Source organism: Ammospiza caudacuta, chromosome 5 (genome assembly GCF_027887145.1).
Source record: "Ammospiza caudacuta isolate bAmmCau1 chromosome 5, bAmmCau1.pri, whole genome shotgun sequence".
NCBI classification, from domain to species: Eukaryota; Metazoa; Chordata; class Aves; order Passeriformes; family Passerellidae; genus Ammospiza; species Ammospiza caudacuta.
The window spans coordinates 15,704,002-15,731,528 of record NC_080597.1 but is presented as its reverse complement, the minus strand read 5'-3'; the positions used below and the strand labels follow the sequence as shown (position 1 = coordinate 15,731,528).

Sequence of the window (27,527 nt, the reverse complement as noted above, 5' to 3'; positions counted from 1 at the left end):
AACAGAATTCACATTCTCTGACCATAAGGGAAGAGGTAAGGAGGAGCCAGACCAGCTGCAATGCAGCATGTGCCCGATTAATTAACTTTCCTTCTCCCTCAGGAGCTCCACTTGGGGAAAAAATCTAGCACAAATTTGCTGTTCAAGCAATCAGTTCTAGCCTTCAATGGATTTTTATAGCCTCTGTCCTAACAGCTGTGGTGTTGCTGATATGAATAGCTAAATTAAAACCACCTTGACTACATGAACAGAGGGTGAAATTCTACTTTGTGGCTATATTGTGGGTATATTTAATTGGTACTATAAAGGACAGAATGGGTATCAATCAGTAAAAATAAAGAACACCAGCTTTTCTCTACTTTCTTAATTGATTTATTAAATATACTTCCCCATTTTTTCTAAAATGGAAGCTAATGTTTTAAAGGCAGAAAAGGAGGTTTTTTACTCACACTTTCCATGATGAGCACCATGGAAAAAATCCACGAAGAAACAACCAATTTAACCCCAAAGAAAGATTTTTACACTCCTCTTCAGGCTATGTACCAAAGAGTGACTTCCCTGCAGAAAGGGACCTGGAGGTGCTGGCTGACAGCAGGCCCAGTTCAAGGCAGTCAGAGGGCAAAGCACATCAAACACCAGATGGACAAAGAGGTGATTGTCCTGCTGTGCCTTCACCTGGAATACTGTGGGCACTTCTGGGCCCCAAAATGTGAGAAGGTGTTTGGTGAAGATGGGAAGGTACCTGAAGAAATTCAGAGAAAGGCAACAAAGCTGATGAAAGGATAGAAGGAATGTCCTGTGGCCAAGGACTCCTGGTTTGTCCAGTTTGGAGAGAAGGAGGCTGAGGCCATCTCCTTGCTCTCTGCAGGTTCCTGAGGAGGGGAAGTGCACAGAGAGGTGCTGAGCTCTTCTCCCAGGTATCCAAGGATAGGGGAATGGTTTAAAAGCTGTGCAGGGGAGGTCTAGACTGGACATTAGGAAGCATTTCTGTACCAAGAAGGTGGGGAAACACTGGAACAGGCTTCCTGGAGAGGTGGTCAATGCCCCAGGCCTGTCAGTGTTGAAGAGGCATTTGGACAATGCACTTTACAATGTGCCTTAACCTTTGGTCAGCCCTGAAGGGCTCAGGCTGTTGGAGCGGATGATCATTGTAGGTCCCTTCCAAGGGAAACAGTTTATTCTATAAAAACACTGCATGGCTACTTACAAACAAATATTACCCACGTAAGGTATCTTTTTCCAAATACAGAAAAAGAAAATGCAACAAAGTAATCATGTAATTAACAACCCTCCTGGGAGATATATTCCACAAAGGGTTTGCTTATGCTGCATAGCCACCTTGTAACAGCATTATTTTAACACAGTTATTACAGTTGTAATTTTAAAAGCACCCTAAAAGGTATTAAAAAATGTTTACATTCACCAGTCCTGGAAGAATATGAGAATATTTTCTTCACCTCCCTAAGTCTTCTGATTGAACTGGCACTTTTCACTCCTTCCCATTCTAAACTTCAATACTAACAAGTTTGGTAAGAGCATCATCTTAGAAAGAACTATCAGAAACACTTAACATTGAATGGACCTGTCCATCCTGTTCCTTAACTAAATGTTTATCACCTTGTGCTGTACACAGACCTGCCCTGGGATGAAGCACTCCTCAAGGAACCCCACAGCTCATCTAGGCAAACAGCGAAGTGTGACAAGTTCACAGAACTCAAAATAGAAATGGATTCATTCATAAAAAGTACCTTTTCTGAGGATCACCATCAACTTCAACTGTATCCCTGCAGAAACAGATCACAAAGTAAGTAAAATGGAGTTTAAAGCACAACAAGATTACTTGATAGACCCAAAAAACCTAAGTCACAGAAAAATTTTAAAGGTAACTCCACTTAATTGGTTATTTTCAGCAAGATCATTAGTCCTAGAATCTAATTACTAATTCTTATTAGCCAGTACTTTTTCAATTAATTTTTTAACTTGGACAATTATTTTTTTTTTATCTGAGAGATTCAAACCTCAGGGGAACATTACCAAGAAACCAACACTTTTACTGAGCAGGTAAAGATCAAAAAGTGATACTGAAAAAGAATGGAGACTATTTTTTTTCCCTCAGAAACTAACATATTGCTGGAGTTTTCAGTTATCCACACGACACACTTGAATCTCCAAGTTGGCAATTACATCAACACCCACAGTACAGCTACTGCAGACCAATGGACTACATATGGGAGAAGCAGTGATTAAAGTGCTTTAATAATCACAATTACATGCACATCTCCTATTCCCCACCTTTTTAAACATGGATATTCTGCATTAGTTCAGAGATAGTTGTAGTGCACTACACCTGCACCTTGTGTCTCTTACTTCTGCCTGATTTACACAACTTTGAGCACATCACTTGGTTAACTGGCATCTGTTTGGCAGCTATAGAACAGGATAAAACAGTTGACAGTGTCCCCTCAGCAGTCAGGTATGAGACACTTGAAAAGAATGAGCACTACAAGAGGACAGTCCCCATTTTTAGGTCACAGGTCTGTCACCACATTTAAGGAAATGGCTGCTCTGGTCACTGAAGCAGCAGTTCTAGATTAAACAATTCAATCAGTAATCTTGTCTCATGCTTGAAGGTAAAATTCTAGTATGTGCCTGGGAAACTTCAAGCAACTTAATGTGAAAAATGCCAATCACTTGTTTTTAAAATTATAAAAGTTTAATAGTAATAAAATGGTTATAAAAATAGTAACACAATTAGAGTAATAACAATTTGGACAAATTGAATTAGGACAATATGAGACAATAAAAACAAAGAGTTACAGATGTCACGGTACATTTTTCTGGGCAGCACGAGCCTGATAAAGGACATACGTTAACGAAGGATTAACCCTTAAAAACAACAGCCTATTGCATATTCATACACCTCATACATGATGCATAAATTCCATTCAAACACGGGATTCTGTCTGGTCTTCATCAACTTCTCCCCTCTAATCCTAATAGTGCCTTCGAGGTGGGAAGAAGTTCGTTTCTTCTGATAAGAAGGCCATAAATTCTTTTTCTCTGAAAGATTCAGGTGTCCTGTGGCTGCTATCTCGCTGCAAGTCCTTTCTTTTAAATAAAACATCCTACATAGCATAGTTTCTATTTTAACAATTTTTATAACCTAAAACTATATTTAACACAGTACTTAAGAAAATTAATGCAGCATTGCTTTCTAACACAACACATATAATATTCATTTTAATATTTGCGAAAAGCCAATCATAAAATACATGCATTTTTCACATTAAGAACTTGCTTTTACTAGTAGGCAAAGAAGGAGAAAAAAAACCCTAAAAATTAGGATTGAAATTTCAGCATTAGAGGCACATTATCCAGACACTTCAGGCCAGGAAATGGCATTACAGAATCCTCCATATATCCCTTGGATTTAAGGATTACTTTTTCTATTTTTAATAATCGGGGACTGTCAAAGAACACATTTGGAAGACACTGTAAATGTAATGGTAATGAACAAAGGAAAGAGGATTAGAAGGGAGGGAGGGAGGAAAAGGAAAGACAGTGACCATGTTGCACAAACAACAGACGAATGTCTCAGGTTGAGACACGGAGATTTGATTCACTTACTGGTTGTCAGAATCACTCCCCTTGCGCTTCCTGGGGATGTCAGGCAGGGCAGCATTGAAAGCCGTGCTGCTGGCAGCCTTGGGGGCGGGGTTCATGAGGCCGGGCCCTCCGCAGGCCACGCACGGGCCCCCATCCGCTGAGAACTGGTCTGGCAGCGAGAATAAAGGCTCAGTGTCCAGCAGGAGCTGCAGCACGCTGCACCCACCCTCATCCTCACCGGCACTAAAAGCTGTCTGTGCGTGGCTCTGTGCCTCTGACACAAACAGCCAAGGCTGCACTGACACGAGCCAAGTCCAGCAAAGAGCGCACACCTTCCCACAGGGCTGCAATGATCTCACCATAAAAACTGCCCAATGTTGAAAACTCCACAGTGGTTCTGCTGCAGCTCTGACTTTTTCATTCCCCACTGCTGACTATGGCATTTGAACAGAAGTTTTCTTTCTTTGTTCTTCAGAGAAGCCAAAATTTGTACTTGTGACCTGTCTGTAAATGTAGAAGTAATCTACACACCAAGGCAATACAGAACAGCTCTCCCCTCGCACAACCTTTGCACTTCAATTCCCCCCCACCTCAGACATCCTGCTGCAAGATCACCAGTTGTCAGCAGATCAAAATACTGGGGCTCAAACTAAATGAAAATTAAAAATACGTTGTGAACTGTTTTTTAATCAAGTGAGATATCAAAGAAATGGAAGTTTGCTATAATCGTATTCCTGACATAAAATCCGCAATTACACAAAACATCTGCCATGGAAGTTGGAAGAGTCTCAAAAACTTGTCAAGTTCCCTTCACAATTCTCCTCTAAAGGAAAACTGCTGTTTCTGGGAAGGCCAGAAGAGAAATCACAAGCCAAAGCAATCCTAGCAACCTAGTGGGAAAGGAGAGCAGTCTCCAGGAACATGAGCACTATTACCCTGTTTTTCTGTCTCAATGCAGCTATCACAAAGAATCACCCAGCTGATGTTTAGGCAAAGAGCCAAAGAGCCAGATTTAACTCTGCTTCACAAATGCAGGAACTCCTTCAGGCTCCATGTGCCAGTGAGGACAGATGAGAGATGAAGAGATGTCATTTAAGGAAGTGAGCATCTCCTGCTTCTAGCAGGGTGCAAAAACCAAGAGGATTACTTTGAAAATCCAGCAAGAAGAAAATCTGGACAATTTCTTGTGAGTCTTCTCTCTTTTTTAAGCATCTGCGCTGTTTGCAAAAATGTAGAAATGTCCAAAAACAATGATACAAATGATATTTTTTTCCTCTCTTACATGTAAACACATCTCACATCAGAAAAATTACCTTCTAGGTTTTCATTTGGTGTTGGAATACAGCTCTGGAGAGTTAAATGAAAATAGGCTAATACTCCAACAACAGCTTGCCTGGTCTTCCACTAATCCTCTCTCTATCAAATCAGACAACACAAAGTCAGCCCCTGTTTTATTTTAGAAAGCTCTTTAACTCATTAAGTCACACAGGAAGTTTCAAAAAAAAAAGAGATGGAAACAAAGAATCAACAAATACTTGACAAATATATGACAACCTTTGGACATCTCTGACACCAAGAAAATCTAGTTATTTCAAATGCACATCACATTCAAATTAGGGATATTAAAAATATATTAAAGAAATTACATTATAAATACTATAAGTATTTCTATAAGACAGTGATAGATGTCTGAAATATTTTTATGATGAGTCTCCTTAAAAGTTTCATTTTCTATTTCTGTTATTAACACAATTCCAAAACAAACAAAAAATGCTGACAGATGCAAAGGAACTGTTTTTTAAAAGGAGCAGTTTTAATCTGCCCAGGTCCGAGCATCCTATAATTCCTGATTAAGCTATTGAAGTATAATCAGTCTTGATGAATATTCATAAAAGAGTACTTACTAAGCAGCAACCTACATGGTTCCAGGACCAGAATGCCTTCAGCACAACAGATCCCTTCGTCCTGGAACAAAGCAGGACAGCACAGACCCACTGACCTAAATACTGCTCTGCACACAGATGGCCAGCCTGCTTTCCAAACACTTCCCTTTAAAGGAACAAAATCCAAGGCCTCTTTTACAGGTTTTCCAATTTCTCTTCAATATTATTAAACAACTAGTTTTTTTCCCTCACACTCAAGCAACAATTTCTGAATACTGCAGTTATCTCTTCTACCTTTACTAACAACACCCATTTTCGTTATTCTTAAGTGAGAAAACAAAATATATTCAGATTACCAGTAACAGTGACCTATTAAGAACTTCCACACTACAATTGTAAGGTGATAAATTGAATCCTTAACACTATCCCTGGGACAAACTAAATGCCAGTATGATGAGTGACTGATCTTGGACAAAAATGTGAGTTTAAGAATCTGTACTGATCCCTGACATGCTCAGCATGCAGCTTACAGTCTTTACATATATATATATATTCTTTAAAAGCCCATGAATAAAACCCAAACCCCCATCAACAATGCAAAAGAAAATAAATAGAGAAATAAATAAATTTACAGCTTCAGAACAACCAAGCATAGGTGAACTGTGATTATGTGGAGTTGAACAGAAGTGAACAAATCTTTTTCGTACCTATCACTCACTGAGCAAGAAATGGGCAGAAACAGCTCCTAAAGCCAAGGCTTTCCTAAAGCTTTGAAAAGTCAGGAAGGGTGATGGAAAATAATCTCTGAGGGCTCCATAAGAGCCATCACTATGATACTGGGTGAATCCAGGGTGCTCACTCTGTCCCTGGAGTGTCCCAACCTTGTGTAGGCTGTGCTGAAAGATTTCTTTCCCTCTCTGTCTACACCACTTTGGGAGAGCTGAATAATGAATATAACAATCTTTAGGTTCACAAAAAAATGGTCTAGAATGTACCCAAATAACCAGGATGGGCTTCTATGATCAGAAAAAGTTGGATTTTTACCCGTCATTTGAGCACCTGGCTGAATTTCTTATGCTTGCATTTTTTGTGAATATTTTCATACCATTGACATCACAACAAACACCTCTAAACACACATGAAGCAAACTGAAATAATTCCCAATTTCATAGCACACTTGCTTCATGAGAAATAATATCCAGAAAGACCAATCTTTATAACAAGTTGATGTTTCTATAAAACCAAAATCATTAGTGAATTCTAAAACCACTAGAAACAGTTTAAGTCAACTAGAGATGTTTTGTTTGACCACCCTAAAGGCTGTTATTCACACTAGTCTGGTTTGCAAGCCAAATAAAATTCCAGCTGAGAAATGACATTTTTACTTCATTGCTATTCATTCCATTGCTAATGCCCTGGAATACTGATAACCAGATATTAATGGCAAGTGAACAGTTCCTCCAATACATGTCTATTATAATCTTTCTCTCAGCATTAAGCCTATGTGCTTATCTATATTACAAATCAAAAATATTTTTAAAGCATATTATGTACATTGGGACAGATTAAAATAATGAGAACAATACAGGAATTCCTTCACTGGAATTAATCCCTCTGTGAAAAAGCAAAGACCATCCAAACAGTACAAACACATCTGAGAAATAGCTCCTTCCCAGTAAGTGTATGTGAAATGAAAAACTGTTAGTTGAACACTCATTTTAGTGTATTTCATTAATGAGAAAACAAAGTATTTAAGGGATGGTTATCAATACATATTTCTCATAACAAGAGCATCCCCTACTCTTGTGGAAAATAAATAATAATTGGAGTCCCCAGGGGGCTGGCAAAGAAGGGAACAACTGCCAAGGAGCTGCAGGAAACTGTTTGGGGGGAGATACAAAGACAAACCAAATCAGCCATATTCCTGTGTCAGCAAAGTTTCTGTGTCAATCCCCTGCAATGCATTGAGAAACAAGGCTTGGGAGACTCCACATTTTTACAATTACTGACAATAATATTTTCTAATCCCATGCCACGTTCCTGAGCTGTTTTCACGACCAACAGTTTCAAGGTTTTCAATTCCTAAGCAAACACAAGCTTTAAGAAAAGGTTTATGGCCAAACTCCACCAGCCATAAAAAGGGACATTCATGTGAACCAATAATGATGTCCACGTCTGAAGTAGCCATTCTGGTCCCTCTGGGAGGGAGGAAGACATTTCTAGGGTGATTCATCTCTCCCCAGAATAGATTCCTCCATTTGGCTAGATGAAATAAAACAGTTCTAGGGTGATTCATCTCAATCTAAAATAGATTCCTCCAGTTGGTTAGATGAGATACAGCCCAAGAGTGCCTATCTCTAGTCAGTAATTACACAGGGACCAAAGGAACTGCCTCACACTTGGACATCTAAAGATAAGTGAGATGAAACCCACCCCAAGCACAGAAATATCACACAATTATTTAACATCAGAGCCACAGACAGCACCTGTTTGCATCACATGCAACAAGTTCAAGCCCAAGCCAGGCTTTCCAAATTATTGGCCTAATTATGCACTACCTCAAGACCACCCACCCCTAGCAGGGTTAGCTTTTCTGTCTAGGTTTGCAGGATACACATTAGCACTCCAAAATTAGCAGGAAGATACAAGTCATGTAGTATTAATAAATTAATAAATTAATTAAAGGAGCTGTCAGTCAGCCCTCATTTATTAGCCAGTTTAAAAAAGAACATCCAAATTCAGCTACCAAGATATTAGACTAAAATAGGCTTGAAATAAAATATCATTAAAGAAGTACATTTATAAAGCTTATGGTGACACTTTCCATAGTCTGGGAATAAGTGAGACTTGGAGAAATGTGGTAGCTCTGCAGCTAACTAAATTAATAATGTGTTAACACTGGCACAACCTTTCCAAAAATAAGGATTTTTTAACCCAGCTTCCTAATTTGAAACACTTTCCAAGAAAAGGAGAAGAAAGAGGCTGCTTTGAATTCAGATTTCTAAGATCACAAATACCACAGACTACTAAATTTTCCAGAGGTGTGTATGTGGCATGCACAAAACCCTCCAGCCAGGGATCTGAGCTCTGTCAATTTTAAAGAACTCCAAATTCTGGTGTAAGCCAGTGTGAAGTGGCACCTGAGGGCTGTGCAGCCCAGCCACAGCAGTTCCTTTTAGACTGTAAAGTTCTGTCACAAATAACACAGTTTTTTGGTGTTTGGCTTTTTTTGTTTGTTTGCTTGTTTGGTTTTTGGTTGGTCAGCTGGGGTTTTCCTGGAGGTTTTGTGGGGGTTTTTTGCTTGTTTGGGTTTAGTTTGTTGGGGTTTTTTTAAGATGTGAGATAAAGCAGCTCTGTTGGGAGGAAAGGCTGAGGGAATTGGGATTGTTCAGCCTGGAGAGGAGAAGGCTTTGGGGTGACCTCACTGTGGCCTTGCAGTGCCTGAAGGGAGCCCACAGGAAAGAGGGAGAGAGACTCTGGACAAGGGGGAATGGCTTCACACTGACAGAGGCAAATAACTCCACACCATGTCAATTGTTTTATTTTACTGTGGAGTTAAATGTCTAAACTTTTAGTTTATTTTAGTGAATTCTTCTGCAGATACTCATTAGAGAGTGTGACAGTGCCACACACAGCCTGCACACGTACAGGAGTGTGTGAGAAAGAGTTACAGGTGCTGTGACATCAGCTTAAGGTCCTGCACATCTGAACACCTGTACAACAAAGAACTATATCTTCTACACATAGCTGAGAGCTGTACTAAAAGATTCTTTGAATTTATTTTAGACCTTTAAAACAGGCCATGAAAAGCATTTTCAAACTTACAGCAAGTGTGGCATCAAGCTCATCACCTGCAGTACCTTGTATTGAAAGCTGGGATAACAATCTTTGGAATGAAGTTCTGAAAACAATAGAAATGTATGGACTAAAGCAGCTTATTCTTTCCTCAAATTTTATAAGCATGTGCAATGCAGGAGCAAGATACAGAGAATTTAGCAATGAAAGCATCTTATGAACAACACTATCCAGAGAATAAACTCTTCTATGTTAAGAACATTGGATTTGGTTTTAATTTCACAAAATGAAAAAAGGAAAAAATTAAAACAGTCTGAATTACATACATTTAAATCAAATAATAACACAGGCAACTGATTGCTCTCTGCATCTATTTTTACTCATTTTCATCACCTGGAAGAGAAGCAGTCAAAATCACGACTTACCACTTAAATGACACATTCACTTATCAGATCTCAAACACAAAATATTTGGCCAAATCTATCAGTGTATTAAAAAATAAAAGAAGGCAGGAGGCAGCTAAGGGAAAGATCCTCCCCAAGGCCTGGAAAGGGCTCCCTGCTCTCCCAGGCACTTGCATGTTCGCACCAGGTAGAAAGCACTGATAGGAATCGGGAGCCTCATATATCATAGCTCATTTCTGGGAAAAACAACCAACAAACAAAAAGCCAAGCACAAATCCTCTCCAGTTATATTCTCCTAGAAAAATAGTGGACAGCTGTTTTCTTGTAAGTTTTGGAATCATATGATTGCAAAATGCTGAGTCCTATCAAGTGAGCTGCAGAATTTCCATGGTTTTAGCTGGCCCTGCAGTCCAAACAGGGAATTTTCAAAAGTTCACAATTATTCACTTCCAAAATCACTCACCAAATTATTTCTTCTTACAATGAATTTAATTCTTGGATGTGAAACGTCCAAGAGTTAGAGTTTGAGTTTAGAGTTTGTTTTTCATAATGTGCAAATGTACCAACAATAAGGTGCACATTCAAGTGAAAAGAAAAAAATCCACCCTAAAAACTACTAGGCAGGTAAATTTAGTGTCGCCATACCCCACAAACAATTTAGATACTTTTGTCTTAAAAACAAAGAAACCCAAAATTTGTTTCTTTAAAATCCACTAAAAGAACAGGTATAAACATAGGCAGCAGAAGAAAGCAGGGATGGGGGTTAATTTCACAATAAAACATGAAAGCCTATGGTTCATTGATTTCCCAAATCTACTTGTAAATGGAAATGCCTGTGCATTTGGAGCTTTCTTCATTTTGATGATTTTGTCTCCTCTCAGTATATGCACGATATAGAAACAATGCATCTTAAGTTTTAAGCACAGTTGAGCAGACTGCAAAAACGCTACCAAAAAAACCCCCCTGCACCACCACTTTGTTTTCAAACACTACATTTGCCACAGAATTTTAGAACAGTATTTAAACAATCAAGCAGCCCAGACAGAAAAACGTCCAGGATTTCAGACAACAAGCATCCCCACATACATTAAAGCACACTCGACCCAAGAGGCATTTAGAAAACAACTGATAAACCTAGAAGAATTGGTGCTAACTACACAGAGCTGCAGTGATGGCTCAGGAGCGATCGGACCATTTGTGTTTCCCCACACCCCGTGCAAAACGCTCCCTTCCACTCGTTTCCAAGCAGGAACACGAGCAGCAGCTGGTAGTTTACAACCAGCCTTGATTTAGTAGCAGAAACTTATGATTAAAAACATGGAAAGATCAAACCTTGGTCGCCATACATGCGTGGGCACACATACACACACAGAGAAAAGTCAGAATCACTGTACCTAAAACACTAAATCATGTTTACCTACCAAAAAAAAAAAATCATACTAGAGTTTTAGGAATGCAAGGCTACGTGTGTACCAGAAACAGAGAACTACAAACTTAGTTAAAAAAAAAAAAAAAAAAAAAAAAAAAACAAACAAACAAAAAAACCAAACCGAAAGCCCCCAGATTTTTAGCGCACATGGCATCAGCACGATGACACATCTGTCACAGCAGTACAGCACAGTGACCATTACACAGGCGGATGCCAAGGGGACGGTGCCAGGCTCTTGTCAGTGCTGCCCAGGGACAGAACAAGGAGCAATGGACAAACTGAACACAAGAAGCTCAGCCTGAGGAAGAACTTCTGCACACCGAGGGTGGCAGAGCCCTGAACAGCTGCCCAGGGAGGGCCTGGAGTCTCCCTCTCCGGGGACATTCCAACCCAGCGGGACACGCTCCTGTGCCACCTGCTGCAGGTGACCCTGCCTGGCCACGGGGGTGGACTGGACCATCTCCAGAGCTCTTTTCCAACCCCATTCCGTGATTCTGTTTCCATGTGGGCGCTCCAGGTACCTCCACTGAACTCCACCGAGCGGGAGCAGCGAGCCAGGAGCGCCCAGCGGGAATGAGCCACAAACGCGAGCGGCCCCGGAGCGGCACCGGGCACAGGAGCGGCCCCGAGCGCCCTCACGGAAGGATGGCACTGCCCCACGGGCACCAGCCCCACAACAACACCCGCCCGTGCCACATCACCGAGGCGGGCGGGCGGACAGACAGACAGACAGACACAAACAGGCAGACACACCCCACACACGGCGCCCGCCATCGCCCCCCACGCACGGAGCTACGCGCGGCAGGGGCGAGGGGGACGGGGCGCGCACCGCCCGCTCCTCGGGCGGACCCGCTCCCACCTTCCGCCGCCCGCCGCTCCTCCTCGGCGCCCTCGGCGCTTCCCGCTCCTGCTTCGGCCATGGCGGGCGGCCCCGTGCCCCGCTCCACAGCGCCCCCGGCACCGCCGGCATGCAGGGGGTGAGCTGAGGTGAGCAGAGGAGGAGCCGCCGGCGCCGGGGAGGGACCGCGGGCTGCCCCGCCAGCCGCCCCTCAGCGCCCCCGCCCCGCCATGTTCCCGCCCCGGCCCCGCGCCGCCTCTCGCGAGATGTGCGGCGGTGGCGGCGCCGCCGCGCTCCCCTCACGGCGGCCCCGCGGGTCGGGCTCGATCCGCGACGTGCGGCGAGCCCAGGGCTGCAGGGACAAGTGCAGTAACTACTCGGGAGACACAGCGATGGCTTATTGCAGAGCTGCACAAGCCTGGGTGCTCTGTGGTGACACCGCAAATAAAGCACTACCGCCCGGCTTTTCATGCCTTTATTTATACACGGAAATTCAGAGTTAGTTTCCAAGCACATCAACATATAGACGTGATGGACCTGGAGTATTTTGCCAAGTTAGCGATGGATACACAGACATACATCTGCACTGATTTACTACATCCTTAAAACATGTTAGTTCCAGCATGTCCTTGAGTAAGGGATGCTGGCAGCTGCCTCTTCCACTGGTTAGATCTCCGTTCTTGCTGGTTAGGCTTGGAAATATACAAGGATCTTACATGAAGAATATCCCGACTTAAGATAATCTTGACATGTTCCCCATTTTGCAACACTTGGGCTGGCACCCTGCCCATGTCCAGGGGCTGGGCAGGGCTGGTGCTCCTTCCTCTGGATGGTCTACAGAGGATGCTTCATCCGAGGAAGTGTCAGAATCTGGGAATAGTTTTGGTTGGCAGAGGCCTCTGTGAGTACTCAGAGAGCAGTCCCATCTGTCAGTGAAAAGTAGCATAAAATAGGGATAACTTCCACAGGTATGCTGAAGTGTGTGAGCAGACCTGTAGCTGGCTTTTGGCAGTACCAGGAGCACGGTTCTGAAGTGAACCTGCCCATCACAGTGCTCTGGTTCACACCCTGGAGTGCCGGTGTGAGCGAGGGGTGTCCTTGGGCACAAAGACCTCAAGGGGCACCTGTAAAAGATTAGTGTGTTCCAGCTATTCCCAGGCATTCCTTCCCTCCAGCAGATCCCACTAGAGCCAGTCTGTGAAATGAAATGAAACCTCTGCAACACAGATGGACCTCAGCAGTGCCTCTTCCATGTGACAGAGCCTCTGTCACTGTCCTGCCCCGTGTTGGTGCAGCCTGTGCCCACTCAGTTCCACTTGCAGCTGTGACAGAAGAGGCTTTTGCTCAAGCACACAAATCCTGTGAGATTGATCCACAGCCATCTCTATGGGCTGCACAGCTGCTGCTTCTCTCTCTTAGGGCACCACAATATAAGAAAAATCTAAAGCTCTCAGAGAATGTCCAAAGTAAGGTTATGGAGATGATACTGAAGGGCCTGAAGAGAAAGCCATACAAGGAGCAGCTGAGGGCACTGGTCTGTTCAGCTGGAGAAGAGCAGGCTGAGGTCAGAGCTCACAGCAGCTCTGCAGCTTCCTCAGGAGAGGAAGAGGAGGGGCAGGCCCTGCTCTTTGCTCTGTGTGACCAGGGACAGGACCGAGGAAACGGCTGGAGCTGTGTCAGGGCAGGGTCAGGGTGGATATCAGGGAAAGGTTTTTCACTCAGAGGGTGCTGGGGCTCCCCAGGAATGGTCATGGCACCAAGGCTGCCAGAGCTCCAGGAGGGTTTGCACAGCGCTCTCAGGGATGCACAGGGTGGAACTGATGGGGTGTCTGTGTAGGGCCAGGCGTTGAACTTCAGTGATCCTTCCAGCTCAGGATACTCCATGATTCTATGAACTCAGGCACCAGAAAACCTGAAGTACAGATGGTATTTATTGCTCACCAGTGGGGCCAGAGCTGCAGAGTTGGTGATGTGTGTGTGGAGGAAGCTCCTTCTGCAGGTGTTCTTCTCCCACTGTTCTGGAGGCTTTCCCCTGTCTGTTATCAGTAATGGGGATCCTGTGGAGCTGGCAAGAGTAACTGTAATATTTTGCAAAGGATATTATGTTCTTTAATCCTCAGTTCTGGTGGTTACTGTCAAAGTTAAAATTTATGTCTTTAGAGCTGCAGACAAGGAATCAGTTTTTTCAGATCTAGGGTCAGACTCTTAAGATAAAAACACCCTTTGCTAAAAGTAAGAAAATGTGACTAAATACATGTGAAAAGGCAGCTGGGATAGGTCTCTTCTCCCAAGTAAAAAGCAGTAGGATGAGAGGGAACAGCCTCAACCTGTGCAAGGGAAGGTTTAGATTAAATATTAGGACAAAATTCTTCATTGAAGAATTGGAAAAGTCTGTCAGGAAAGCAATGGAGTCACCAACCCCAGAGGTATTTAAAACATGTGTGGATGTGGCACTAGGGGATGTGGTTTAGTGGTGGATTTGGCAGTGTTGAGACTCAATGAGACAATGATCTCCAGGATCTCCTCCAAGCAAAATGATTCTGTGATTCTAAGGGCTTGAGAAAGTAAATCCTCACCAAACACTACAAGCCAAATACATTCAAACACCTATGAATTTTATGTAATGTGGTGGAAAATCAGCAACTCACCTAGTTAGGTAGAGCCGGGGGGAAAAAAACACAACCAGAAAACAAAGATGTGTTTCCTTCATAGCTTTCAGAGATGTAGGCAGAATTCACTTGTCTAAACTCCAAACTGTAATCTTGAGGATGGTTCCTCAGATGCAATCCTGAACTCAATTCATGACATCTTTTATAATTGGAAGCTCCCAGCACGTTTCCCATCTGATGTAGAAGCTCCTTGTCTGTGTGGGAGGGGGCAGCTCAGCATCTTGCCCGTGGCAGAGCCCAAGGGTTAGAGCACGTGGAAGGAGTGGGTGCATGGCTCTGACAGAATATTCCAGGGAAGAGGCCAGGGAATCGTGGCTCCCAGCTGGGGATGCTGCTGAAGAAATCCCATGGTACTTCTGTGACAGTCTCAATGCACACTTCTTCATAGTGTGCTTTTCCCCCTTGGAAATCTGACTTTTCATTTTAGAGAGTTATGTTCCATGTAATCCCACTGTTACTACTGCAAATATATCTGTATATATATATGTGTGTGTATCTCCATCATGATGGGTTCATCTGGTCTTGCAGAGTTTGCATTGAACAGAAGGAATTACAAACTCTTTCTGCCCTAAATGAAATTAAAAACAGAAAAACAGAAGGGAGAGCTAAAAATCAGTTAAGATGCTGTTGCTGTCTTTGATAAACTGCTAGCAATAATGCACACTTATTTTATTCATATACCACAACTGATACTGAGAAAATTTTAATGGATTTATTCTCAAGAAGCTTAAATGTCATCTTTTGTCCTGCTAAAATAATGTCTTGCCCCAGTTTTGAAGCTGGGAGCTCCCTCCTCCAGGTTTGCGTCATCAGTGGACACCCAAATGCTAAGGGGATTTCAGAAGTGAGTCAGCCACACTGACTGAAAATGTTTCAGGGACTCAGGAGCCACTGAAAACTGAAAATGGCTGTTGTTATAAAGCTCAATGAGTTAAACATTTAAATAGTTCCCCAAAACTGTTTTAACAAGCTTAATAGCTAAACAGCTATTAAATACAAACTCTCTCCACATGGGAACATTAATGAGGACATTTAAAATCTTTGGGGTGTTCTTTTAACTGACTCACTAGAAACAGAACTACTGTACCTGATTCACATTTGTTTCATATTTTTTAGTGCAGTTGCAATTCACTGCGGAAGTTCTTGGCACTAGGTCAGAAAAATCAGATCAGTCTCCTGGCAGTATTTCTGCCTGTACTCCTCCTCTATGGTCAGTGTCATGTCAGCCAGCACTTGGATAATTCCTACAAACATAAAGGGCTGCCAGATCATTAGCACAGATCTGAGACATCATTTATTAGAGTAGTTTCTTATTCAAAGGTGATGACTGGGCCCTTCGCTGAACCTTTAATACATGACAGTAACTGGTGTTTATAGCACAGTGTGCCTCCAGTCTTGGCAGAGCAGGATCCCAGTTTATGTAAGGCACTGATTTTGAGTAGGCCACACTTGATATTTTTGCCCCATTTTAAGGTGAGCACTTTCTCTTGAGTAGCTTTCAGCAATAAAATAGGGAACAGAACGCTTTATGTAAGCCACAGATAGCCTCTTTTCTCCAAACAACTTATACAACAACGTGCTAAAGGGGTAAAAATAACAATCAAACCTCGGGGCAGTTAAATAATAGCCTGAGACTGAGCATTTAAAGTGTCTGTATTATTCCTCCTTTTCCCCTCTTCAGTCACATCCAAAGCATAGCATGTCTCAGCTGTTTCCCAGGACGTGGCAGATGCCGTCCCAGTGATGTGCATTTCTTTGTGTATTTGCTGGGGCCAAGCTGGCCCCACACACACCTCACTGACCTGGGAGCAGGAACAGAGGGAGTCACTCTCCATTGTTATGGTGGCTTGTGTTACTTCTCACAAAAACACCCCTGGGGAGAGCCAGAGAACTTTTTTCTGATGAAACTTAATAGCAGGAAACTGAAGTGACCCAGCTTTGTAAGTCCAAACAGAGATTTTTCATAACCTTCTCTCCCAGAACACAAATGTTTATGGTTTCCCCTCTGACTCTGGTCTTATATGGCTGAATGTACAGAATCAAGTGTGGTTTTTTAGAGGACATATGAAAAAGTTATCTAGTTACAAGAATGAATCTTTTTTTTTTTTAATCTATTTCAGTCTGTTATTTGTATTTTATTCTGCTTAAGGTCACTGGATTACTTTTAAGGGCACCACAAGCAATTTACTGACTTTGCTACAAATTCTGTGAGTATATATTGGTACAATCTGGTAAAATCACCTTAAAGCAATATTTCTTCCCCAAATCAGAGACTCTTTAGCTTCAAAAAGTATATAAATAGCATAATCATACTGTCATTGGCCAATAGTAAAAATAAGCTCTTTAAAATTATTTGTGCTTAATAATTACTATGGAAGCCCCTCAAAGAAGCAAAAAACAGAAAAAAAAATCAGGCTTCCCTAGCAATGGACTGTGCTGTGCTGGCACAATACTGGGACCATGGATTATGTTCTGCTGTCAGAACATAATGTCCAACTGGATTGTGACAGGGATATACTCTGGCCTTGGACATCTGGGAATCATGGACAAACTCCTTTCATGATGAAACAAGTTTAGCTTGAGAAGAGCATCTGAATCCTACTTGCTCTTCCTCTCTAATCTCAGTATTGGAGCCAGCAGGATGGCAATTTAGTGTGTGATTTTCTAACAAAATTAAAGGCAGTCAAAAGGATTAACATTTTCCAAAGTGCCTGCTTAATTTTGGAGTCCAGGCCTGCAAGGGTTTTGCCCACAAAATAATAATACACTTGCTTGTAAATCTCTTACCCCAAAGTCTCTCAATTTGACGGTGCCACTTCTGATTTAAAAACAAAATAATCAGTTTTGAAATAGCCTTTTTGTTCCTGGCAGAAACTGGTAGTTTCTGAATGTCTAACAAGAGCCTAAAAGTGGCATTTAAACAAATGGTATGTTTTTCAAAGTTTCCTCAAGGCATTAGTTTGATTTTGGTTATTAGAAACCAGGTACTATTGTCCTGTTTAACAGCAGAAGTGCCATGCAAGTTTCTCACCACTGTGTTTGAAGCCAAAAGGCCTCCTCTCCACACACTGCTTTTCAACCAGCTGAGTTGTATAAATAGTGAAACCTTTTTGTCTCATTTGTAAGGAACACCAAAGCATGGCATCAGCAACCAGTTTGCTTTGAAGGCCATCCTTGTTCCTGATTTCTTTGGGCTTTAGATAGGGATCTTCTGCTGACGTCAATGGGAGTTGGATGAGACCTCAAAGAAAGCTGAAGATCCTGATGTGTGTGTCTAGATTGCCAGTGATTTCACCCTGTCCTGATCAAAAAAGTCACTGAAGTTCTTATCTGATCATCCCCTGGTATTAAATAGAGACAATGAAGTCAGAAGTAGAACTGGGGAAGTGAAGTGAAGTGTCCAAAACTGTTGCAGTTTTGCACTCTCAGTAAATCACTGCTCCCATTTCCAGTTGGTTTTGTGCATGGCTGCATGTGCCCAGACGAGGTTGGGGGGAATATCTTGGCATCTGCCTCCTGTTGGAGCTCCATCACCATCACCTCCTGTCCCCACGCTGGGGGCAGATCCTGCACACAGCTTTGGAAGGGAGGGAGGGATGGTGTTACCTCCACATGTCTGTAACACTCTCTCTGTAGCTGTAGTCTCCCTTGCAAGGTGTGGAGCAGGGGCTGTGGTTACACTTTTGCACAACAGCTCCAAGGGCTCAGCACTCACTCTACTGACAAGTCTCCCTCATCCTACAATTCCAAGGGCAGGAAATGTAGAGGCAAGGGCAAAGGTTTTGTATTTGGAGCAGGGAGGATGGGCAGAGGCACCTGGAGGGGAAGGAGATGCTGCCAGTGGAAGTGAACTGCCTGGGGACAGCACCGAGAGCCAGCATGTATTGCTGGAGGAGGAGAAGCTGCAGCAGATGGTGCCTCACTAGAAACAGATTAAAGCAGCTGCTACAGAAACAAGATTCAGCACCGAGGGTCGGTTCAGATCCGAAACAAACTGTTCCTAGCAGAGCTTGGCTTGGTTGGGAAAGGAGAACCCTGTGCTCATTCCCTCCTCAGCACAAGGAGATTGAAGTCTTTGTGCCCCACCTACCCCAGGAACAGGGACCTCCAAGGGCTCAGATAACCCGAGGAGTGGCACTGGGAGGAGCAGGAGGCAGCAGGGATGAGCTCCCTCTGCGTTGGAGAGATTAATTTCCTGTCACACCCACTGCAGCAGTGTTCCTGAGTGATGAAGTGTCCAAACCCTGGTGCCAGTTCAGTGTGTGACAGACACACCAATTTGCCCTTCAGCTGTCCTAATATTAAAGCACCTGGTAGATTTTAGGAGCAGGCATTCCACACTGCAGAGCCTGGCATGGCTGAACCCAGCGTAGCTCACAAGGAACAGGGCCTGCACCCATCCTTAGAACCTGCTTTCACCTGGGATATTCAGCTGTGGGACAGGCATTTTAGTACCTCTCTGATATTTAATGTTTACATGTGTGATGAATCACATTACCTTAGAGAAATGGAATCACAGAACCATGAAGGTTGGAAAAGGCCTCCAAGATTGTTGGGTCCAACTTGTAACCAATCCCCACCTTGTCACCCAGACCAGAGCACTGAGAGCCACATCCAGTCCTTCCTTAAAAACCCCCAGGGATGGAGACTCCAAACCTCCCTGGGCAGCCCCTTCCAATGCCTGACAGCCTCCTACATTTCCAAATACATTAAGTACTTCCTGAACTGCAAATATACCCTTGCCTAGTCCAGAGCTGGGAGCCACCACTGTCCCCACTGCCAAGACAGACAGTTTTGGATACTCCTCCCTTCTCCCTCCTTAGGAATGTCAGAAAAAGCCTTTTATTGCCCAAAGCATTATTGTTTTGCTTAGGTACCATGCACACTTTGTACAACAAAGAAATGAAAAATATAGATATTTGCAGTAAGTCTTATAAACTCTAAGATAAGATTTAAAAAGAGATTTACCCACGCTGAAAGCATAGCCTTCAAGCACTGTTTTTGAGGAATATCTGATTTGGTAATGCAAGGAGGTAAAGAACTAAACCTATATTTTCCTTATGATATGTAGCTCTGCCATACAATCCTGCACACACAAGGGAAGAAAAGGGTGATCCCATTAAATAGAATTTACAAAATTCTCTTGCATTTTACCTTCATTGAGAGCAGCAATTCTGGAGTGGAGGGAGGGAGGCCTCCTGTTCTTCTCAGGAGGGCTTCAGACAAGGCCAGGCAGTGTCTGCTCACTTCTCTTGGCTTTCAGCTGCTCCACTCTGATCATCTTTTTACACAACTTTCTGTGCTTCTACTGCTCTGAACTTGGCAGGGAAAGTGGAACAGGAGGACAGAAAGGCTTCTATAGTGGATCAAAGGACACAACTGCCCCTGGAAGCCTTTCCTGGATAAATTACAGCCTATGGGGAAGGTAAGACTGGAGAAGATCAGTAACCATTTGAGAAGCAGCTTCTTCATCTGGCTGCAGGTGGGACAAGTCAAACATTATCTGCTTTCTCCACTTTCTGATTGAGTGTAACAACACTGGGGTGTTTTGTTGTCCACGGAATTCAAGATGAGAATCCACAAAACAGGATCTCAATTCCTTAGATGTCTCCCATTCTGGAAAAGAAATCCAGTACACACCGGGGTGAAAGAAACGAAAACTGCAACTTTACAAAAAGAATGCTACTTTTATTTTCAAATGCTGTAAAAAGCCTCATATAAATTTTTATAATGCTTCTATGTAACTTTCCCAACCACAACTAATGAAACAGTCTAGGAAAAATATAGCAGTTGCATTTTGACTCCAAGAACGAGCTGCTGTGAGATCCCAACAGTAAAGGACAAGGTTCAGTGTGTTACAATGCCTGTAATTGCTTGTGTTATTGAGAAAGTGAGAGCACTTCCTAAGCATTACCTGGGCTAGACTGCAGCATTCCCTGCTTGCTGGGCACAGGAGGAATGTCAGCCCTGGGGAAGGAGCTGACAGCAGCTGTGTGCTGTTCCTGGTGCCCACTCCTGGTGCCCCCTGGCTGAACTGCCCCCAGCAGGTGCCCTTATCCCAGACTGTCTCCAACGGCTCAGGTGGGGAACAATTGACCTATAAAAATAACACTTCTATAACTCTCCAGCAAGGCAAATTGAACAGTGCAAATGCAGTATCAACAAGATTTGATTTCTGAATGCTGGCAATTTTTTTAACTCCTTTTGCACATGAGACAACCTCTGCTGATGTCCTGTACCTAAGGCCACTCACTCACGCTGACTGGAGATGGAACAAAGTGCAAAAGCTCAGCTGCAGTTCCCAATCCAAGCCTCCTCCCCACTTTCAGGGAATTCCAATCCAGAATTTGGATTCAGGCTCTCCACTTCCATCAATGCACTCAAGTTTTCCCTGCTGGAATAGGTAAACATCCCAGCAAACCTCTGATAACAATTTGCATACACAATTTAGCGTTTTAACAAAAGTTTAACAAAACATACTTCCAGAAAATAAATTTTCACATGGTTGCAATCATCAAGCCATTTCAGGATCTTTGGTACTCCAAGAATAAGAAAAAAATAAATGGCACAGTGACAAACGCTGCCAAAGGAAAACACACAACCATCCAAAGGAATCAGATACAAATAACAAAATTAAAGATATGTTGCAGTTCCTTTTTTTTTTTTTGAAAGCCAGTGTAGATTAACCTGCTGTTCTCTTTAATCCAGTACAGTGTCACAGTTTCACCTTTAAAAAAACCCCTATCATCCTAAAAGCAGTAGTTAATATTGTTTAACTTGATTTACTGATTAAAATAATGCTATGTTTACAAAAAAATTTTAAAAACTCAACTACCACAATACAGGAGTTTATGCTAGATAGGCTGCAGGCTGTTTCCTTATGGATATAACTCCTATGTGAGCACTGATATGATTAATCATCTGCAGTTTTAAATTAGTATTATTTTTAGTGTTGCAAGTAGAAGGGTTGAGCTTTTTCCCAAGTTTGTAAACCAGTGAGTATGTACAGACATAGTTGTTTAATAGATAGCTTTAAATTAAGTGTGTATTTCTCTGCCCTCCCCTAAGCCCCACAGGAAAAAAAAAATCACCAGTATCACTGAGCATTTGCAGTTTCCATGAAACTGAGCTTGTCTCAACAAGTTTGAGCAAAGACTTCTTTGTAGGTCATGTTAATGGGGTTACTGTGCTCTTCTGAAAGGTGGTGGTTGCAGGAATTCCAATTCCAGTGCACACGGTGCCCCATGGATGAAACTGGAAATTAAAACCAATGAAAAGTATTTTGAATAGCAGTGTCCTTTGAGGCCAAATTTATATCTCGGGATTTTTTTTCCTGCCCGAGTTTCCCTGTTTTGGAGCCAAGGCCTTAGGAAAGGCATTTCCTTTCCTGAGAAGCCTCAGGAGCTGATGGGGTACTGGCAGAACCATGCCTGAAAGGTGGATTTAAGCAAGTTATTGTTTTTCTACAGCCTTTGGATGGCCCCAGGTTGAGCCTCAGCACACTGACAAGGCTAAGAACAACACTGGAGAATTTTTAAGGACCTTGCCCCACAGCAAGATGTTAATTAGTGTAAGGTCTGGGAAACAAATGTGAGAGATCAAGGAGCTGTTCCCACCTCAGTCCAGCATTCAGGCAGAAGCTCAACTTAGCTTTGCTCTAATACTGGATGGGCCTGAGGCAGTGGCTACTCCTCTTTGAAGAGCTAAAGACAGAAACTGTTTGGTATAAATAACAGATATTAGATGCTTCAAGGGAGACAAAACTGTGGAGGAAAGGCTGGATCAGGGATCCTGGCTGGATCAGGGAAGAACACCTGCCCATCACAGGCACTGATGCACAGAAATCTTGCTGGCAAATGGGCTCTTATGCAACAGATCAACATGCCAGTGTGTTTTTCAGAGCATACAAATAGTTCAGAACAGCTGATACCACAGTGCCTAACAGCAATAAATATTTCTCTAATGGCTTTATAACAGTAGTTTCCATATTGCTACAAAAGTCTGTCCAGTGGAATCTTTCCTGCTGTATGCCAAAACATCCTGTGCTCCACTCAGAAGGGGCTGCAGAGGTTTTAGGGCGCCTTTCACTGGTTCAGAGGAGGGAGACAGCAACAGTGACTCTGCTTGTTCAGCCACTGGGGAATTGTTCAGTGCTGCACATCTCATTTGACCAGAAAATGACAGCAGAGATCTCTGCTGTACTGTGACAGATTCAAAGCCCTGCAGATAAGCTGTAAGTACAGGCAGAGAAAATCACCAGTGACCAGATAATTGCAAACTGCTCTGGGAGTACAACTCAGTCCTGAACTGCTGCTGGGCTGATGAACAAAACAGAGCCTGCACATGGAGGTATTTCTGCTTCTGTTTCCTCTGCCCAGGGAAAGGACATCTGGCTTGGCTGTCAGGTTGTCACCATCCTGCAGACTGGCCACAAGAACATTTAGGTGGTCCCTGGAAATTGGGCTGCAGACTCAGCTGATTCTAATCCCATGGCCACGCCAAGTGGAGATCCTGGGAGAAAAGGAACCCACTGGAGAATTTGAACCCAGTGGGACACTCAGTTTCCTCTATGTGAGCAGAGGCTGCGATTCAGGAGAGGTTAAAGCAGGATCCCTTCTGCCTGCAGCTGCTCAGGGAGGAAAAAAAAGAAAAAGCACCAATCTGATCACTTCTCTAGAACACATTTTGCACAGAGGGAAGAGAATGTTTGAATTATGAGTAGCTCAAAGGTGATCTGCTTTAGAGCAGAGGCAGGAATGCAGTCTTGGAAACTGCCATCCCCTCAAAACTTCCCATCAGAGTGTTTCCCTTCTGCTAAAAATATTGATGCCTTTTATTCAGATTCCTTTTTGCTTCTGAAATTGCCAACAGGCATCATCACCTCTAACAGCAATACTGCCAACGATCATTTAAAGCAGAAATACCACTAAACAGATCACAGGGACTGCCTCACTGCCACACACTGTGGGACAAGGGACAAAAGGGATGATGATAAAGGGCTGATAAAGTCCTGCACTCGGGGCAAGAGAGGGCACACAGGACACAAGGAGGCCCAGAGGACACTGCTATTTAAAATAATTCCATGTGCTACACTCATGGGGGATCTGTAGCCCACAAATGGAACACCCCTGAGCAATTGCTCAGAGAGGTTTGCAAATGTGGACAGTTTTCTTTTTACTGCATATCTAAACCCCACCAGCTGAGCAGTACAACACCAATGCTGCATCAAATGATATGTTTCCCTCCTGGGTGGATTAGATGGTTTACAGTACAAACAAAGCCACAGTACAGAGAGGCATAATTAACCGTTATCCACACGTAGGCAGTGCAGGAAAAGCGATGCACGTTCCTTTTATTCCAGTACCTTTGTATAATAAAGTTAACAAAAATATTCAAATATTAAAAAAAAAAAAAAGACAAAAAAAAAAAAAAAAGAAAAAAAAAAAAAAAGAAAAAAAAAAAGCCAGCTGGCACTGCCAACTAATTCCTGTACTAGTCCTAGAAATCCTAATCCTGTAGAATTTCCATGTGAAATCGATGCGCACCAGAGTCGATGTGTTGATAACTAACGCCAAGCGGGCCTGGTGATGCAGCTACCTGAGGTTTGTGTTTGCAATTTCCTTTGGGGGGTTGTGTTCTGTTTCACAACTTCCCAGCTTTCATGTAGGAAGGGATGGAGCCACGCTGGGTGAGCCCTTCAAACCTCTTGTAGGTGTAATTGAGGAAAACCCAGTCTTTGGATTTGTAGTCGGGTTCCGTCGTGTTTGGCACTAGAATTCAGAAACAAAAGCAAACACACATTAAAAGAGTTAAATCCAGGCTGCTTCTTAGAGGACTTTTCACAGAGCTAAACAGCCCTGAACTCTTATTTCCTTAGTCAGCAGAAACTCCTGGAAGAAATCCTGCTTCTAATCAGGTCAGTTGAGTTATAATTTCAACATAGAACTCAGAAGCAGAAAAAGAGAGGGTTTTGTTTTGCCTTTTTTTTTTTTCCTTTTAATTATATGTACACCCTCTACCAGGTTTCCATACCTTGACAGAAGACTCTAACACACCCACAGGATACACAATTACAAACCTCATGACATTTCTGACCCACAGGATACACAATTACAAACCTCATGACATTTCTGATGTTCTGATTTTTAGGTATCTACACGCACAGTACCATTTTCAGTGGGTCTGAAATGCCACAATAATACAAATGTTCTTGGAACTACCCAAATATGGACATAACCAGCTTAGGCACTGGAGATGGGTTGCTTTGCATTAAAAGGACAAACTTCCTCACCATTAAATAAAAGCCACTTCAGAAAAAAAAATAACCAACAGCTTTTGGATAATTCTTATGGTTGTTAACACAGCTACACTTAGCAGACAACAATTAATCATCTGCCAATCTCCAAGTAACTGAAAACAGTGGGACCTGGGACTATTTGTATGTCACAGAACCAAGTCTTTTATATATGAAAATTTCCTGTAACTTGCCAAGAAAAATCAACAACTAAAAAAACCCTGAAGTGATTTACAGAGCAACTCAGGTTCATTAACTACTGCATTAAGTAATCAACTGTCTGAAAATTCTGACCCACAAATATCCCAACAATTATGTTGGGCATAAACCTCAGAAGTCACTGAAGATGAAAAGCAAATCAGTGCATGGTGTTTTAACAGAATCTGGTTAGACAGACTGCCTGGCAGAAAACTCCACTGCTTTCTGTGCTCACTACCTCTGCAAACCATTTTTACCAAGAGTTTGGACTCTGAAAATCTCTGGGCTTTGCAGCTATGAAAGATCACAGTGTTTACACTCATATTTCAAAGAAAATATAGAGACTTGATCTACAGACTAACTTGATTGGGTCATTAGTACAATTAACACAAACAACAACAAAGGCAGCTGTGCAGTGTTCTGGCATGGACGGAGATTTGGAATTTACAATGGCAGTCTCACCTGGCTGTAAAATGTCTGATTCAGGAAATTCATCAAAGTTGGAAGTATCATCAATACTTTTGATTTCTATAGGGATTGCAGCTGGTCTTTCCCTGCAAATAAAGATCAATGCCAGAAGAGTGAATGTTGGGAAATGAGACATTAAGTTCCAGTTTTAACTTAGCTTTTACACTTAAAGCTTCCCTTAATGCAGAGCACTGAGCGCATCACAGATGAATCTGACTCTCCTGTTTGCTGACACCATGGGGAGATTGTTTGGTTCCTTATCTCCACTGGTGTCTTCCTGGCAGGCTTGGGGCAAACATCATTTTCCCACTGAGAGAGCATCCCACACTTATCTGCCACACAGCTATCACCCCGATCTTGTCCCCAGCCACCACTGTGGTTACCCTGTTTCACAAACCCAGCCCAGCAGGATTGCACTTGCACCCACAGCTTTACAATTCCAGTGCTCACCAGCCGGGACCTCATCCAAAACCTTTGGACTGCAGCTCCTCTTTGTGACACTCAGTATCTCTCTCCCAAAGCAGGCTGCCTCTGCTTTAGCACCTCCAGAGCCAGGAAGCCCTTGAAGAAGTTTTAAGGTGGCTTTTGAAAGTGCCCAAGGAATTTGTGCCAGCAAAATGCTCACAGTGGGACACAGCACTGTGGGAAAGGCAGTGATTTACACCTGTAAACTCACCACAGGTCTAATTACTACACTTACAATGAAATCCACAGCCACTCTACAACAATTTCTTTTTGTTCTGGGCAGTCTGGAATAATCTGAGGTATCTCAAGTCAGTTAAACTCTGGCCATTTCTGTGCATGTCAGCAAGGCCAGAAAACCTTCAGTGTCAACCCACTACTGCCAGTAGCTGCCTTTCAAAATAAAAGATAAATTGGAAATAATTGTCCTTGACATTACAATACATGAATTTCTTGCTTTCATGGCTTTTATTCTTCCTGTAAAACGTGTGTATATACATACCTGATATGTCCCCAGTCTACTCCTTCAAAAAATGGATGACTTTTTATTTCCTCTACTCCATTGCTACCAATTCTGTTTTCTGAGTCAATACAAAATCTGGAAAAGGGGAAAAAAACAAAGGGAATGTTACAATAAATTCCACAGAAGCAACAGTATCCAGTATCAAGAATTTGAAGAAGTTCTGTCAAATTGTTTCACCACTTGGGTTAACATCAAAGCAACCCATTGCATTTAGGAGAGAAGGGAAACAACAGAAGCAGAACATTGTTAAATCCTGCAACAAAAAGCTATGATGTCAGTGACTGATACCTTTTCTAAACTGCTGTATCCCCATCTTCCAGGTTTGTGAAAAGTTGCTGCATGTTCTGGTCCTGTAGGATCAGTTTGGAATGGAGGCTCAAATCACTACTGCTGAGAACTGCCCTGGCATGTTCTCAACTATTTAAACATCCCTGTTTCAAAGTCAAACTAAGAAGAATAAATATACTTAGTAAATCAGGACTGCTCTCTGATGTTGTATTTTGGAATCCCAGTGGGCCAACCTATTCCAAGCATGCCATGTCCCTGCTCTCCCACTTCCCTCTCCTCAGAGGTGCAGGTGGTGCAAAGACCCAGGGCCTGTTTCTGATACAGCCCTGCTGCATAACCTCAGCTCAGACCCCACAAGAAATTGTCAGTTTATCAGAAGTAGCCATGAAATAGCAGGAAGAAAAAGGTGAAATTGGAGACAGAGGATGGGTGGGATGGGGACTGTTACCTGCTCCAGCAGGCCAGAAGGAAAAGCCTAAAATCCCAAAGAAGGAAAATAGGGAGGTGGAAGCTCTCTGACAGCAACTCAGTGACCTCAGGGATTTGTTCCAGGGAGGCTGACTCTTCTCCTCTAGACTGGAAAAGCCTTTCAAGTATCTCATCCAGGAGATGGGAACACCAGCATTTGCCTAGGAATTCATTAAATCACAGCCATTTTCTCCATTTTCTG

General features: G+C 42.8%; 2 protein-coding genes across 4 annotated transcripts in view; both read right to left on the bottom strand.

Moving 5' to 3' along the window:
• The window catches only part of BMAL2 (basic helix-loop-helix ARNT like 2), a 32,988-nt gene extending 20,771 nt beyond the window's left edge, over nt 1-12,217 (bottom strand). The window contains 5 exon segments of the mRNA XM_058806129.1: nt 1,749-1,784; nt 3,628-3,775; nt 11,977-12,090; nt 12,093-12,180; nt 12,182-12,217. Coding sequence (XP_058662112.1) covers nt 1,749-1,784; nt 3,628-3,775; nt 11,977-12,090; nt 12,093-12,180; nt 12,182-12,187 — 392 coding nt within the window. The 5' untranslated portion in view covers nt 12,188-12,217.
• Nucleotides 12,218-24,116: 11,899 nt separating this feature from the next.
• Nucleotides 24,117-27,527, bottom strand: part of STK38L (serine/threonine kinase 38 like) — a 42,376-nt gene continuing 38,965 nt past the window's right edge. For 2 of the 3 annotated variants that reach the window (XM_058805255.1, XM_058805256.1), the window contains exons 12-13: nt 26,549-26,644; nt 25,436-25,670 (exon numbers count right to left, since the gene is read on the bottom strand). In XM_058805255.1, the coding sequence (XP_058661238.1) occupies nt 25,436-25,670; nt 26,549-26,644 (331 nt within the window). Of the gene's footprint in view, nt 24,395-25,435; nt 25,671-26,548; nt 26,645-27,527 lie in introns of those variants that run through there. The other variant, XM_058805257.1, reaches the window with a different exon arrangement.